Below are 16409 nucleotides of genomic sequence, written 5' to 3'. Positions count from 1 at the left end.
ACATTCAGTAACCTTGGCTGGTGCTACCAGAGAAATCAATTTGAGACAGACAGGAGAAGGAGCAGTAATTCTGGTGTGTGTAGGTGAATTTACCAAAAGTTGGTGACTGTCTGTTGAAGTAGTTTTGCTTCCATATGTTTATTTAAAAAAAAAAAACTGGATGTCTTGTCAGTACAAGTCAAATGTACTCTGTGTCATTGTCTTGTACTTCATGAGCACTTTTTTTTAAGATGGCATGCATTTTTATTTTGAACATAACATAACATGTTCAGCCCCACCTCGTGAAGGTAGCATGTTAGGTTACCTGTCTGTTAACCTTAGCTGGTGAACTGATAATTGCAAAAATTGCCCAGAATTATGAATAAAATATCATTAGTACTATTATTTTCTATGGGGCCCTGGAGGGGACATGGTGGATTTTTTTTTTTTTTTTATGCTGAGGGCATGTTTAAATACAACATGTAAGTGAAATACAGATCACTCTCACCTTTTAACAACATCGTTCATGTATTAAATAAATCGTTCACACATTTTAATTAATATGAGTAGCACTAAGCCAAAACAGATAAGCCTTTCTCCAGTACTGCAGTGCACCCGCTTGAGGTAGGCAAAAAGCCTCGGTATGTGCAAATTATTACTTATTAGCATACAAGGCAGCAGTAGTTAGCCATGTAATTCAAAAGCTTTCAATATTCCTTTAAAATGACTTTTAGTAATGATGAATCCATGCAAAACAATAGATGTCATGTCTTCAGAAGCTAGGCCCAAGTTAAAATAAAGCTTTATTAAAGTATCCCTATCCATAAGGCCCAGGAATTAATAAATGATGCCTCATGTACATGCACTCCCAAAAATGTTAAAAGATTGGAACAAACTGAAAATCAATTAAAACATGAGAACGATTTTATTTAAAACTGTCCTCGGTATAGGGCTCTGTTAGTTGTTAAAGACTTTCTTTTAATTTACTTTTCTATATCATATATTATGTTCTCTTTTTCATCCATAACCTTCTTGTTTACCATCCATAACCTTCTTACAGTTGCTGAGTATTAGCACTTGTGATATTTTAGAAAGACTTTTGTGGGTATCATGGTATAAGGTTATTGATAGAGTGCTGTGAGCATTTCCCATCTCCCACATATCCTCCTCAAACCACATTTGTGCAGTACCACTTGAACATTTCTGGTGATGGAGCAGACACATGGGGCATACAAAAAATGTAGTAGATATTGAAGTAGTTTAAAGCAAAATACTAAAACATTGTATATGCTGTATATGGATATTGTGTCAGCAGTGTGTGTATTGTGTGAGTCAGAATCAGGCTGCTGGCGGACCCTCACTGTGTCGGTGATGGTAATAGTTTGCCAGAGCCTTAGGGGAGCTGCTCAGCAGGAAATAGTGTATCTGTTTGTGTGTGTGTGTGTGTGTGTGTGTGTGTGTGTGTGTGTGTGTGTGTGTGTGTGTGTGTGTGTGTGTGTGTGTGTGCGCGTGAGTGTGTACATGTGGCTGTGTGTTTGTGCACATATCAGCAGGAAAGGGTAGAGCAGGCCCCACAGTACATGTCTCAACAGCCAAGTCATCAACCCTTTTAATCCAACCCAGCAGGGATGTGGTTGTGTTTTTCACAGCGCATGTGTGTGTGTGTGAGCTTGAAGAACTTCTGCCATAAAGTTATGTTATACTGTGAGGAAAGGCAGAAATCTGTGCAGAAATATTCCCAACCAGACTGGGTTGTTTGGTCTAGACTAGTACAGGGATATTGATAAGTTCTTCTTTTGTCCTTGTCATGTTGATTTTATCGGGTTGACTATATTCCGTAATGTGTCTAATGTACAAACCACTCTACCCCCGTCCTTTTTTTCTGTCTCCCCCTACAGGACGAATGTCATAGGATGAACACTGCTGGTGGGGTGTGTCTGTCTGTGCTGTCATCTCTCCTGGCTGTGGCTGGGGCCCTGGCTGCTGTGTCTGCCCTTGGTGTAGCTCCTCTCTCTGCCCTGGCTGAGGTTGCCTATGGGGCTGCCGATGGCATCCCCAGCACCAGGGCAGAGGGGGCCCCCTTGCCCATCTCCTCACCCTGCTCTAGCCTTGTAACTGGGGTGCTCTATGGATCTTTCTCCCTAAGGGAGCTCTTTCCCTCTAGGGCACCGGGCTGTTCCTGGTCCCTGGAAAACCCTGATCCCACAAAGTACTCCCTCTACCTCCGGTTCACCCGGCACCCTGTCATCTGCCAGACACACTCCCCCATGCTCCTGTCCCTTGACCACCACCTGGCCAATCAAAGCTGTCCACTTCATTTACAAACGTCTGCTGCCAGGGATCAGGAGGTAATAGATCTCTGCGGCAGTCAGTCCAACTCAGATGGACCTTACTCCTTCCTACAGTTTGATAAGAACTTTGTCCAACTATGTCTAACGAGACATCCAGCTGCTGATGAGCCTCAGGTAACCAAGGAATTGCTGGAGCTGAGACTGGTAGAGGTGCTACTCATTAACAATGAGAACTCCAGTCAGTTTACCTGTGGTGTGCTCTGCCGATGGTTTGAGGAGTGTTTACGCACAGGACACAATGGAGATCATGAGATTTCTGACGGAGATGGTTGTGGGATTACCCAGACGGGATGTATCTGTCCAAACCATAACATCATGGCACCACCCATTCCCTTGCTCCCGGAAACACCTCACACTTTCAGTAATGGTTCGCTGGTTCCTGATGACTGCTGTGTCACTGAGCTGCATTCCAATGATGCAATCGCCATAGCACCCAGGGATGTCCGACAAGGTAGGATTATGTTTCTGTCAGATAATGAGATAATCTTTCGGTGCTTGTTTGCCATTTTCAGTGTTTTACATGAGCACACTTCTCTGCACTGAGATTGTTATTTATGCGCTATTATTTACTTAGGCAGACATTATTTTTAGTTGATAGCTCATAATCATAAAAGAATTTTATCACATATAAGCAGTTGTTTACTTGTGTATCCAGCTTGCAGTGGCAAATAAGACATGAAAAGTTTGTATTGCCCTGGCTTTTGATACCACCTCTGAGAGGTCACATGCTGCTGCTTGACAGAGAATTTATTATTTCAATTTAGTCTCTGACGTGTTGGCCTTTAATTAAAAACCGAAGCAGTTCAAAAGGGGCCCTTTAAACCTTCCATCAAAAGATTTGTAAATGCCTGTCAAAAATTCAGGCTTGTGATCTATATTTTAGAGATCCCCCATGTGGCCAAGAGGTGTGGTTCCTAGGACTTCAGTTTACAAGCTGCACATTATTGTGTGTGTGTGTGTGTGTGTTTGTGTGTGTGAAACCATCTGTTGATAATGATCAGATTTGAAACCCAGGCACACAGATGCATGGCCATTTGTACATTAATGAATTGAACATGAGACAGGCAATCCCTTCGCACATGTAATAAATGAGAATATGTACACATATTATGCATTTGCATAGATCTCCATGTGTTTGGTTATGTTTCTGTGCGTCCTTGTGAGGGATATAAATAATTGTTTTGTCCATACAAGTGCTTGTGCTAAAGCTTTTTCTTAACCATTTCAGTTTTTCCTGTAATGTAATTGAATAAGAGTAATGTAGGAGTGAACACAGAACTAATTAGAATTTGGTTATTCTTAATGCAAGACTTGGCCTGTCTTCAACAACACGCTAACACACATACTGAGAGCTCTAGGGAGAGTCTTACCTTGCTGATGGGAAGGTTATCATTCTCTGGATTCAATCAGCATGGGGGCTTTTATCATTTAACGTACTCAGAGAGGGAGAAATGGAGGAAGAAGAGACATGGTGTAGGAGGATAGAGGAAGAGTGAGTCTTTTGCTAGTTTAACTTGGACTGATGCACTGCTACTCGAGACAAAAGCCAAACAGCTCTGCAAAATGATGCCAAGCGTTGGGGTGATATTAAACTTATGCCAATTGCCTGGAAGCTCTGTTGGCTTTTCTGCATTTCACCTCAAAGACACTGATGTGGCATACATATTGGTTAGCAGCTGGTCACTCCATGAGAGCTCGCTAACAACTTGCGAAGACTGCTGAGAACTGTGGCAAGTCCTTGATGAGAAGATAGCCTGGAGAAGTGTGGGCAAGCCTTTGTGTGTGTGTAAAACAGTTTTTTTCCCTTATGTCACAATTATCGTAAAATATCAGAATTACTATAAACCCAACATCATGCTGTCAGAGTGCGAGACAGAATTTTGCCTGTTTCGTCTCCTACCTGCTGTTTCTATCCACTAGAAGACAAACACTATCACCCTCGCTGAGTCAGACAGTAATCTTTCTCTGTCTACATACGGTAACTGTCTCTTTTATAAAATCTTTCTCTCATGTCTCGACTCTGCACCCCTTCCTGCAGTTCTACATTTACAATGCAGATAGGAGAACAGTTGGCTTTTTCCAACTTTGTAAAATACACTTCCACGTTCTGATGAATTCATGTCGATGTGTTTTTCAGTTTTCTTTGTTTTATTTTAGATATTGTTTTTACTTTTAGAGGAAATAACAACCCCTATAATTTTTTAATAGAAGAGGTTAGGGTGGGAGGGGTCTACATCAGATCCACATCAGATGCATAATAGATGCACAATTATAACATTGTTATTGTGGAGTGCTGACTTGAATCCAGAAAATATGTATTACCCTTAATATTCATATAAAAGTAGTGGCTGGAAACTTGCATTTATTAGCATTTTCTATTGTGGAGGTTCCCTGAAATTTAATTAAAACTGGCATTAGTCTAGGTTTTATTATCTACCTGAATAATGGTTGGTAAGGTGGATGGACTTGTTCTCTAAATGCAAGGTTTGTGCTTCAATCACTGCCTCCTCTGATTTACATACTGAATTTTTCTTGGGTGTGTCATTGAACCACTAATTGTTCTTAATTAACCACTGGTTAGCCTATGTATGTGTGAGTGACAGGTAATTGCAAAGTCCTTTGAATAAGTGCAGATGTTTATTTTTAATTTTGCAGTCAATATAGTTATTACATTTTCAGTTTGAAAAAGATCAAATATAAAAAAGAAGACAAAATATTTCTATAGCTAAGCGCTTAGAGACTTTATTTACAGTTGGTATATTTTTTTTTTCTTGAGTGAAAAGAAAAAAAAAATAGAAGCTAATAATTTTTACATTTAACATTGGAAGATTATTAACTTTGCATCAACTTTGCCTGAAAACTTGAACTGTTGACTTTCTTTTGATTGTGGCTGTGATAGACAGTAGTTTATTATACTGAAGGACCTTCACTAAGCTCATTGTATTGTTTCTGTATCAGCAAAATCCTCATCCGGCCTGGCTGCCTGAAGCTGAGGAAGGGTGTTCATAAAGATACTGTATCTTTATTATGGCTCTGACAGTTAACAGTGACCAAATTATACTTTGCTTGGCATTAGGTGACCTGTAGGGACATCGCTTTTCTGTGCCAGTGGAATCTGTCAATAATGAAAGGTATTTAGTGCAGAAGCCTGTTTGTCCTTTATCCTCTTAGTTAGAGGAGAAAGAATTTTAAATACACATCTTAATGAAGATTTGTTGTGTAGAGTCTGAACTGTGACATTATATGGCAATCTTTATATATAATTTTAGTAAGAGAGGTCCTGTCCATCACATCTGTGCATGTATTGCTTTGACACTAAACGGATTTGAATCGCATATCTATGTAAAACTCAGTTAAAAAAAAAAAAATACAGTCTCATTTCCATATAAATTGGGTATTGAGGAGAAAATGCAAGCAGAATTATGGTATATAAAACAAGTTTTCTATTTCCTTTCTACTTATTGACTTAGTGCAGGTATCTATCCCTGATTTTGTTTAGCACAGAGAGGCATCTCAAATGCAAATTCATGTGTGTGTTCCTGTGTGAGTGTTCATTAGTTTTAGAAAAGTTCATTCTCAAGTATTAATGAAGTTTAAAGCAAATCTATGTTATATTGTGCTAGGTGCCAGTTTCACACCATATAAATTTATTAGATGTTACACAAAAATGTATACACTATACTTTTCTTTGTGACGTGATGTAGTAGGTTCAAGAAACACTGCTGAAAAAACACATTTTTATTCCATATTTAACTTCCAACGCTGAAGACAGAAATCAGGTTAATTCTAAAACAATGCACTTTTACATAACCTGGTATATATAGATACATAGATCAAGACAGAGACCAAAATACAGCATCTTTGTAGACTAGAGCATTATGGCTGAATTCTGCAGATTTTTGTAACTTGCTCATGATGCAAGTCTTAGAAACCACATATATTCGCACAACTATGAACATATACCCACACACACACATTCACTTTTTGAGTTTCTGACATGTTGTGTGACTGAATGTCAGCTCTGCTAGAAAGAAAAAAAAAATCAAATTCCCTGTTTCTCCTGTCAGTCAACACCCCAGCTCCCCCACCCCAGCCCATTCCCCTACCCCCTCAACACAGCCTTAACACTGACACTCATCCTAACTGGCACTGAGTGTGTTTGAAGCAAAAACAACCATCCTGCTGTGTATCATCTTCTCATTTTCACTCATTTTCTTCTCCTCGCCATGGTAACATTTTCAACTGTATTGATCTCTGCACTAACTTTCCTTCCATCCATCTACCGATCATTGGTTTTTGTTTCAGCCAAAATATATCAGTAACAAATTGTTCATGTTTGATTTCTCCTCAAATCCTCAAACTGTGTGTGTTTTGCCAGTAAAATTACCCAATTGTTCTAACACATGCAGCTAGCATTTATAAGTCTCAGATCATTTGCACCACATGGCACTGCTTATTTACCAAGTCTATTAAACCAAGGGCCTTTACTTGCTCCTTCAGATCATAAGTCTGTTTTTGGCGATTGGAAAAGAATCTTCTTTTCTGCAAATTTCATGAGACTAAAACTCTCGTCAGATCTGCTTTCATTGGACTAATGCATGTAAAGGTTTTAAAGAGGGAAGAGCTCCAAGGTGGTGTGCTTTCAAAAATAGTGGTTTCTATGAGTGACATTAAGTTTAATAACAGAAACGTCTCTGTATATCTGAATCTACAGAGTTGCTGTCTGATCCACTGTGTTGTTTTTTCAGTGATGCCCTAATTATGTGCTATTAAAATACTACCCTGTAATGTTATATACCTGCATGTGTGCCATGCACAGCACTTCTAGCATACCAGTGAATATGTCACCATGATCTAATGAACTTTTGTAGGGTAGCAAGTCAGCACCATTATTCCCACATCACTCATCAATCATTCATGGAAAAATGACACCATCCTTTATATGTTGGCACCTCCATCACATTGCGGTAGCCACCATTACTGTCCTTTTAATTTAACTACTTTGCTTGCACACATTAACTTGTGGCTTTAAATCCATGGCTTGTCAGACAGGCTAGATGTTGCTTTTTACTTGTAAACCTGCAATAAATGATTTCTTTGAAATCAAGAAAAACAAGCTGTAAGCTTAACATTGACATACTCCACCATCACCTTTGAAGGTGCCCTAATGAACATGTTTTTATTTTTTTTGAGCTTTGGCCATACATGATGCTTTGAGAGCCATGAGAGTGAGCCAAAATAGTTACAGTGCAGGCCATTGTTGTATTGCCATTATTAAAAACTGTGATTGATTTAACTTAAGGTATACAGTATGGTCCTTTATCCAGGTGTCAGCTTGTCCCACAAGTCTTGTTGTCAAATATCTACCTAGGTCTTTGAATTGACACCTCCCCATGGCACCCACACATATGCTGCACTTCCACAGCAATCATTGTGGCTTCTCATTAGCACAGATGGAGTTCGTGGACTGTATTTTAGTTGTGATTGAGGGGGGGGGCAGAGAGAGAGACAGAGAGAGTAGCTGGAGAGACAGAAACTGAGAGAGAGAGAAATGGGATTTGGCTGGGACTCTTGGGACCAGATCACCCTAGCAATGAGCAGGAGCCATTGGTCCGTCACTTACAAACACACACACACACACACAGACACAGACAGCTCATCCCGTCCTCATGGAATACTATCTGCTACCCAGTAATTAGAGCAGAGACAAGCATGAGTGTGTTTTTTTCTGCATTTGTGTCTGTAGCAGCATGGGTGAGAGAGGTGTTTATTTTCATGCTGTCAGTGTGCAGTACATACAGGTGTTTTTATATCCCCTAACTCTATCCAAACACATGCACATGCAGTGAAAAATGCACATATGGCACAGCTGGTGTCAAAGAATAATTCCTTGCAGTGCAATACAGTGGTGTGATTTATTTTTTCTTCTTAAAATGAAGGAAGGAAAACTAAATTCAAATGTGTGAAAGACTGCTCAGGGTGAGTTGCAACAAAATTAGTATTCTGTGCTCATGAGCTATGGCTCTCTCTCTGAACGGGCTTAGCACTGAGCCCCTTTATGCTCCAGCAAAGACCCCGTAGACACACACACACTTTGACTGACATATACACTTTGTCATTTATAGCCATTTCTGTTTTGTCAAGAGATCTCAGCGGATCAGTATGGAGTGGTATACAGTACTCTGTCGTGCTAAGGCTGTTTTCCTGTTGATGCTCTTAAAAATGTCATAAATCAAAAGAAGGGGAGAGAAACTTGTATATTGTATAGTTTGGATCTTTTTGTCCAGTACCATTCTGCACTGATACATTAACATATATCTAGGAAAATACATTATTTTCTTTCATATGGAAAATACATTTGCAGTTAACCTACATGATCTACTCTACCCTATACATATTAATTTCTTATTTTACCACTCCATATATTGTTTCTGTTTTCATTACATAAAGATGATCCACATTGTGCAATATATCAATTAGCCTATACATGGATAAAACAGTTGAACCTTCATTTTCAGTGTGAAATATCAAATTCTATAGAGTTTAAACAATTAGCCAGATATCTATTTTGATAAATGATTAAGTTAGATGTTTTTAAGCAAAATATATAGCTACCATTTATTGGTTCTTTGTTATACATCATCCATCCATCATCTATATCCACTTAGTCCTATTTAGGGTCACAGGGATCTGCTGGAGCCTATCCCAGCTCTCTTTGGGTGAAAGGCAGGGGTCCACCCTGGACAGGTCACCAGTCCATCACAGGGCCACATAGAGACAAACAACCTCACACACTCACACTCACTCCTATGGGCAATTTAGAGTCACCAATCAACCTGACATACATGTTTTTGGACTGTGGGAGGAAACCAGAGTACCTGGAGAAAACCCACACAAGTACAGGGAGAACATGCAAACTCCACACAGAAAGGCCCTGGGTCCACCTGGGTTCAGACCCTAATCCTAACCTGCATGTGTTTGGACTGTGGGAGGAGAAAACCCACAAAAGCACAGGGAGAACATGCAAACTCCACACAGAGAAGTCCCTGATGGGTTTCGAACCAGAAACCTTTTTGCTGTGAGGCAATAGTGATAACCACTAATACACTGTGCAGCCCACTGTCATAAGTCATAGCAAATGTAATGTAATGTAATTTGTAGATATGTTTTATGTACAAAACATACATTACTTACTGGAGAAGATAATTGTCAGACTCACTGATAATAAAAACTTATGGATAATTAAAACATTGATAATAAAAACTGTTGCAAGTGTAGAAGTCTCTTTTTTTTCTTAAAACTCACTATGCTTAAATTTCTTCAATCTTTTAATACATATAGTTTGTCCTAACCTCCTAGGCCTAAAATACAATTATAATTAAAATTCAATTCAAAACAATTCACAAATTATTGTCAAAACACTGAAAAATAAATCCACATAGCTAATTAACTGATTGCATGCTAAGATACTGGAAATAAGCTCAGTGTACCAGAAAAGAGTTGTTCAGTTTAATAATGAACATGTCTAGTAACAATAGATCTGTGCAAGGAGCTGGTAATGTTTCCTCAAAAACTGAAGAGACAGACTGAAGAAATATACATCACACATGCATACATGAAAGCAAGAGCAAAGTATCCAGTCCCCTGCCCTGAACCCTTTTCAGATCACAAGGGATTTAACTCGTAGGGAAGATAGGGTGAGGGCCTGAGGTTGCCTCTGAATTAGGTGCATCACTCTCTCGGCACCTAATGAAAGTTGTATGATGATAAGAAGGGAGCGGCAGAGAAACCAGAATAGATTCGTGTGTACGGTGTGTTAGAAGAGCAGAGTTTGATGAGAGATGTGAATGGGATGAGATGAAGTGAATTTAGGTAGATGAGGTTAAGGCACCAGTGGGCCAAATTACCCTAACCTCTGAAAACCCCATCATTGCCTACCCACCACAAAATACTGTGTGTGTGTGTAGGTGTGTGTGTGTTTGGGATTTAGTGAAACAGAAAGCCTCAGAGCTGTAGTGTGTCTCAGAGGCCTCGGCCATCTCTAGAGTGGTCGTAGAGTAATTCGATAACAGAGTACAGAGATGTATTTCCACGCACACATAGGCACACCACTGCACACAGTCTGTATCACTCTCTAGCCCACTGAGTTTTAGTCAAGGTCCAGTGGCTTCATGTGATCGATTAACTGCCAAAAATAATCATCCATCTCATAGTGCACCTGTGCCCAGGGTCACGTGATGCAATCCCAAGAGGTCTTGCCTTTGTGTGGATGTATGTGTGTGTGCGTTCTGTTTGCTAAAGTTTCAGTGTCAGTCTCTAAGCATGCAAATTTCTGTGACAGATTTGAGATTTTGTGTGAATATGAGTCTCTGTGGTTTTATATAAAAATATGTTTGTCACATTGTACACTGAGTTTGAGACAGAAACCTCTCCCGTTGTTGTTTCAGCAGCAGTGACATAGTGTGTGAACAAAGCCTTGACATGAAGTTTGGAGCAAAGCATTTGATTCAGACAACTATCTGTGGGAACTGAGTGATGGTTCACCTGTATGAAAAGATCCTTTTATTTCATTGCAGCGTCCCAGTTTCAGTTTGACACTGGCAGGCTGTAACAAGAAGTCAACTATGGGTGGAATCTTTGGACATTCAAAGCATGAAAAATGACTCCAGAGTGTATTTTAAAACGACAACATATGGGTATATATTCAGTTTTAAAGGCTTTGTAAATCAGTGGTATGTATCTTGTGTGGCAGATGTGACACAGTGGAGCATATGAAGCAGAAAAGTTGTGGGCGGGGGCAGTCAACAATTAGCTAAAGCTTTTGTTTTCACATTGTCATGTAATGCATTGTTAATGTCATAATATTTATTAATGCTGCTTTTATTGTACACACTTGGGTGAACTCATAACATTTTTCTATTTGCCTAATCATTTTGTTACATCTTGGTTATAGTCTTGTTGCAAACGTTCACTGCATCACTGTGAATGCAGTGAATGACTCACATGAAAGCTTTAAGCAGCTATCGCTAAAGATATTAAAGAAGAGCCTTAGTATATTGGAGTGGTCTAAATGATGTGAAAAGGCGTGAGAGTTTACTTTTGCTGAACCAAAACAATAGAAAAAATGTGGATATACAACAAAAGTTTGGACACACTTTCTCAATGAGTTGAATGAGAAAGCATGTCCAAATCTTTGACTGGTACTGTATAAATAGTGGTATAAGAGGTTTTGAGTGCATGTTGGTTGCCTTATGATTCACTTGTGCATGAAGAGTGATGCTATGACCCATGTGGTAAACAACAGGCCACCTGAGCCCACAACAGTTGCTCTGAAGTGTGTACTGCTGCTGTGTGAGCATGCACGTTATAAAGCATGTATGCACCCCTGACCGTATGTGAGCATTCAGGCATGTGAGAAGATTGTCTAACTTTCCGGGCCATCAATAAGATGTACAGTGGCAGAATAATTACTTATCGGTACTGTACAGTGATTTAGTGTGTGTGGTTTCCACTGAAGTAACACTTAAAGTGCCATAGCAGTTGACGACCAGTAGTTATCTAATGCTATTGAGAAGGTGCTATACAGTAGTTGCTGCTTCCATCCATTTTAAGAAATATGTTGATGGTATTGTCACCAAGAGAGAGACATACCAATGAGACAGACAGAAGGATCTTATTGATATAAAACAGCAAGTGGTATGGCAGATTGATTGCCATTATGGACAGTAAATACATTTTTACATCACAGTGTCAAGTCAAGATCAGCATGAAAATGTCATGCTGTTGCAGCAGCATTTTTAAGTGTAATGCTTAGCTGGAGTCCTGAGGGCTTTCCATGTTTGAATACAAGCTTGATGTATGTAACCATGCTTGCTTTCTGGCTGTCACCCACACCTCTTTTTTACCTACAGTATAAGATGTCCTTCACGATAAGTGTCACAGGGACACTCTTCCTCCAGAAAAGTCTCCTCTGGGGAACATATTTGTATTCATCTAGCTTGACGTGAAGGGAATCTATTTGCCAGGCACAGCTTTACATGATAGACAAGGCTATTCATCCTAATACAGGAAGAGAGGCTTTCCAAACACACACACACATACACACATACACACACATACAGTAAACCAATGTCAGTATACACAAACACATATTCATATATGTGCCTCCACAACAAGGCCATATAAGTACATGCATATGCTTACAATATGTAGATGTATGTGTGCGTTTGGTAACAATATCTCCATTTTATAAATATAAATACACAAAATTGGAGCATAGATGAAGACATAATGGTTAGTGTGTGGCAGTGCAGGAAGAACACAATAGCCTGGCATGGACGTGAGGACGTGTGTTTCTAACAGCAGCTGCTACCAGTAACTACAGTATTAAAAAAAAATACCCTAAAATGTCAGAAAAATGGATTTGTATAGCTTGACCACTGAGTGATAGTCGCTTGTGTCCTTGGTAAGTCAAAGTAACTTCAAAACAAGTGTGCCTCCCCCTCTCTTTTTGTCAGAGCGCATTAGCATCACCAGCCAGTGTGTAGCAATTAAATATATCCCTGGGCAATGAGGCCCTATTTAGAAATTATTACAAGACAAGGAAATCTTGCCCCATGAGCTGGGCAAAAACTGTGTGTGTGTTGGTAGTGGCTTGTGTGTGTTCTGTACCTTCACCATCCGTTATTTTGTTCCACTCATCCATGGCTCTTTGCTTCCAATATAGCTCTCGTCTCCCCTCCCTCCCCCTGATCTCTGTCTCCTCTCCTGCATGCTGACTAAAGATGAGATCATCTGCATGCAAGACTAATGGATAGGTGGCAAGACGCCATGGTCAGCTATATATATGTGGGTCATGAGTGCATATATGTCTTTATGTCGAAACTGAAAAATATCAAGGTGTGGTGGTTTTAAAAACACAAAAAATTGGTTTCATATTCTCCTTACTGATGAGCACTGTTTATGTTCTGCAGGGAGTATTGTTTTGTTTGCATATGTGTGTTTCTCTGGAAGGATTAGTGGAATTAATGCTTATTCTGTCAAATCAGTTTTCCCAACTATCTACTCATTTGTCTTTTTATCATTTCTTTAGATAGATAGATAGATACTTTATTCATCCCCCATGGGGGAAATTCAGATTGTCCTGCAGCTCTTATATTAACTTTAACATAGAAATTTCACTATAAAATATAATAAACAAATAAAGGCACAGTCAATAACATATAACATAAATAGCATAACTAACATATTAACAATTACTATTAAAAAGTCTAATGGCTGTGGGGACAAACGATCTTCTCAACCTCTCAGTTCTGCAGCGCAGTGAGATGAGCCTCCCACTGCAGCTGCTACTCTGTTTAGTCAGTATATCGTAGAGGGGTTGTTTATTATTGCTCAATATAGAAAGCAGCTTCCTCCACATCTGCTGCTCCACCACAGTTCTGAGAGTATCCAGCCCCCTGCCTAGCACTGAACTGGCCTTCTTCACCAGTTTGTCCAGGTGCCTACAGTCTCTGTCCGTAATGCCACTCGCCCAACAGACAGCATCATAGAACGGTACACTTGCCATGACAGTGCGGTAGAATATGCACAGCATGTCACTGCAGACACTGTACAAACCGAGTCGTCTCAAGAAGAAGAGGCGGCTCTGCCCTTGTCTGTACACTGCATCCAGATTGGCAGACCACTCCAGTTTTTCGTCCAGTACACTCCCAGGTACTTGAAGGTCTGTACAGTCTATATCTCCTGTCCATCAATGCAGACTGACTGGCATGGTGCTTTTGATCTCCTAAAATCCACCACCAGCTTCTTAGCCTTGGTGGTGTTCAGGAGAAGATAGTTCTTTTTGCTCCAGTCAGTGCAGGCCTTCACTAGGTCCCTGTACTCACCCTTCTGTCCACCACGCACACATGCTACAACAGCCATATCATCAGAATACTTCTGAAGGTGGCAAGACTCTGAGTTATACCTAAAATCTGATGTGTAGACGTGAACAGAAAAGGAGCAAGAACAGTCCCCTGTGGATCCCCAGTACTGCATTCCAGTGTCCCAGAAACACATCTCTCCAGCCTGACATACGGATGGATGTCAAATAGTCCATAATCCATGACGTCACGGAGGGGGCCACCCCCATACATTGTCTCTCAGTATGGGAGGCTTTATAGTATTGAAAGTACTGGAGAAGTCAAAGAACATAATCCTAACATATGAACCAGGTACATCAAAATAGGCATATGGCCAGTGCAGCATGTAAAGCACCGCATCTTCCACTCCCATGTGTTTCTGATAGGCAAACTGAAGGGGATCAAGATCCTCCTCGACCTGCAGCCTCATGCGATGGACAAGGAGCTGTTCTAAGGTCTTCTTGATATCGGATGTCAAAGCCACCAGTCTATAGTCGTTTAGCTCCACCGGCCACCCTGTTTTGGGCAAAGGTATTAGACAAGAAGTCTTCCACAGCACTGGGACTTTTTCCAGCCCAAGACTCATATTAAAGAGCCTCTGAAGAGGAACAGCTAGTTGTCCTGCACAGTCCTTCAGAAGCCTTGGACATACTCCATGTGGTCCAGCTGCTTTTCCTGGCCGAAGTCTCCTGAGCTCAGCTCCAACCTCTTCCGTTGTTAGAGACAAGCAGCTGTTCAGACTGTAACAGAAGGATGGTGGAGAAAGAGGGGGCAGCCATACAGGTGGAGATGGAGATAGCAGTCATAGAGGATAAGATATAGTAAGGAGCTGCAGAGGTGGGGGTGGAGGGAGCATCTACCACGTTGGACAGGGAGGGAGCAGCCGCAGAGGTGAACGAGACAGCTGAATATGTGGAGAGGGCAGTCTCAGAGGTAATGGTGGAGGGAACAGCTGTAGAGGTAATAATGATGGAGGGAGAATCCATGGAGTTAATGGAGGGAGTAGCTGTAGAGGTAATGGTGGAGGGAGCAGCCTTGGACATGCAGGTACAGGAAGCAGCAGCAGAGGTGAAGGTGGAAGTCGAGGGAGCAGGCATAGAGAATGTGGTGTAGTGAGGAGCTTCAGAGGTGGACGGAGCAACCGCTGGGGTGGTGGTGGAGGGAGTAGCTGTAGAGATGTAGATGGAAGTAGCCACATTGTCAAACCTGATGTAATACTGGTTGAAGGTACTGGCTTTATCCACATCACCATCCAAAGACTGAGAGTTGTTCAGTTTGTAGCCAGTGATGGTCCTTACCCCTCTCCACGCCTCCCTGGTATTATTGTTCTCCAGCTGTTTTTCCAACTTTTTCTTGTACTCCACCTTAGCTCACCTCAGTGTCTTTTTGATCTCCCTTTGTATACTCCTCAGCTTCTCCCTATCCTGGAAAGCCCTCTTCTTCTGGTCCAGGAAGTCTTTGTTACTGGTGATCCATGGTTTATTGTTAGGATAGCACCGTACTGTATTAATTGGGAGTACAGTGTCTCTACAGAAATTAATGTAGTCAGTGATGATGTTGACTCTTCTGTTCAAGTCATTGTCCAATTCCTGCTCCTCCATCTCTCAATGAATCGCTTGCCTCTAGTGACCATTTCCTGAAACACCTGGTGGTAACAGGAAGCTTCTGCACACGGGGTCTATATGTGGGCTGAAGATAGACCATGTTGTGATCCGATCTATCCGGTGATGGAAGATGTACAGCCCTGTAGGCTTCTTTGATGTTAGCATAGAACAGATCTAATGTACTTTCTCCACATGTTGGACAGTCCACATACTGTACAAAGTCAGTCAGACAGGAGGACGGAGACGTGATTGAAATCTCCTGTAATTGCTATGAATGCATCAGGGTGCTGGGTCTGTATCCTAGCAACGGCATCAAGTATGACGTCACACGCCATTGCAGGCGCCGCCTTCGTTGGAATGTAAACAATTATGTATGTAAACTCCTTTGGCACATAGTATGGGCAGAAACCAACTGAGACCAGTTCAGTGTCCAGACAGCAGACCCTCTGTTTCACAGTCACATTTCGGGGGTTAATCCATTTCTGATTGAAAAGTAGGATAACTCCCCCACCTTTCGTCCTTCCGCTTGTCCTTGGGCCTCTGTCCGCTCGTACAGCTGTGAAGCCAGGTAT

The 16409-nt window shown here is 41.0% G+C and overlaps 1 protein-coding gene across 1 annotated transcript in view; it reads left to right on the top strand.

Annotated features, from left to right (window-relative positions):
* The first annotated feature begins 1892 nt into the window (after window positions 1-1892).
* The window catches only part of adgrb2 (adhesion G protein-coupled receptor B2), a 138668-nt gene continuing 124151 nt past the window's right edge, over window positions 1893-16409 (top strand). The window contains exon 1 of the mRNA XM_026300500.1: window positions 1893-2781. Coding sequence (XP_026156285.1) covers window positions 1893-2781 — 889 coding nt within the window. The remainder of the gene's footprint in view (window positions 2782-16409) is intronic.

This window comes from Mastacembelus armatus, chromosome 11 (genome assembly GCF_900324485.2).
Source record: "Mastacembelus armatus chromosome 11, fMasArm1.2, whole genome shotgun sequence".
Taxonomy (NCBI): Eukaryota; Metazoa; Chordata; class Actinopteri; order Synbranchiformes; family Mastacembelidae; genus Mastacembelus; species Mastacembelus armatus.
This window is presented reverse-complemented; position numbering and strand designations above follow the sequence as displayed.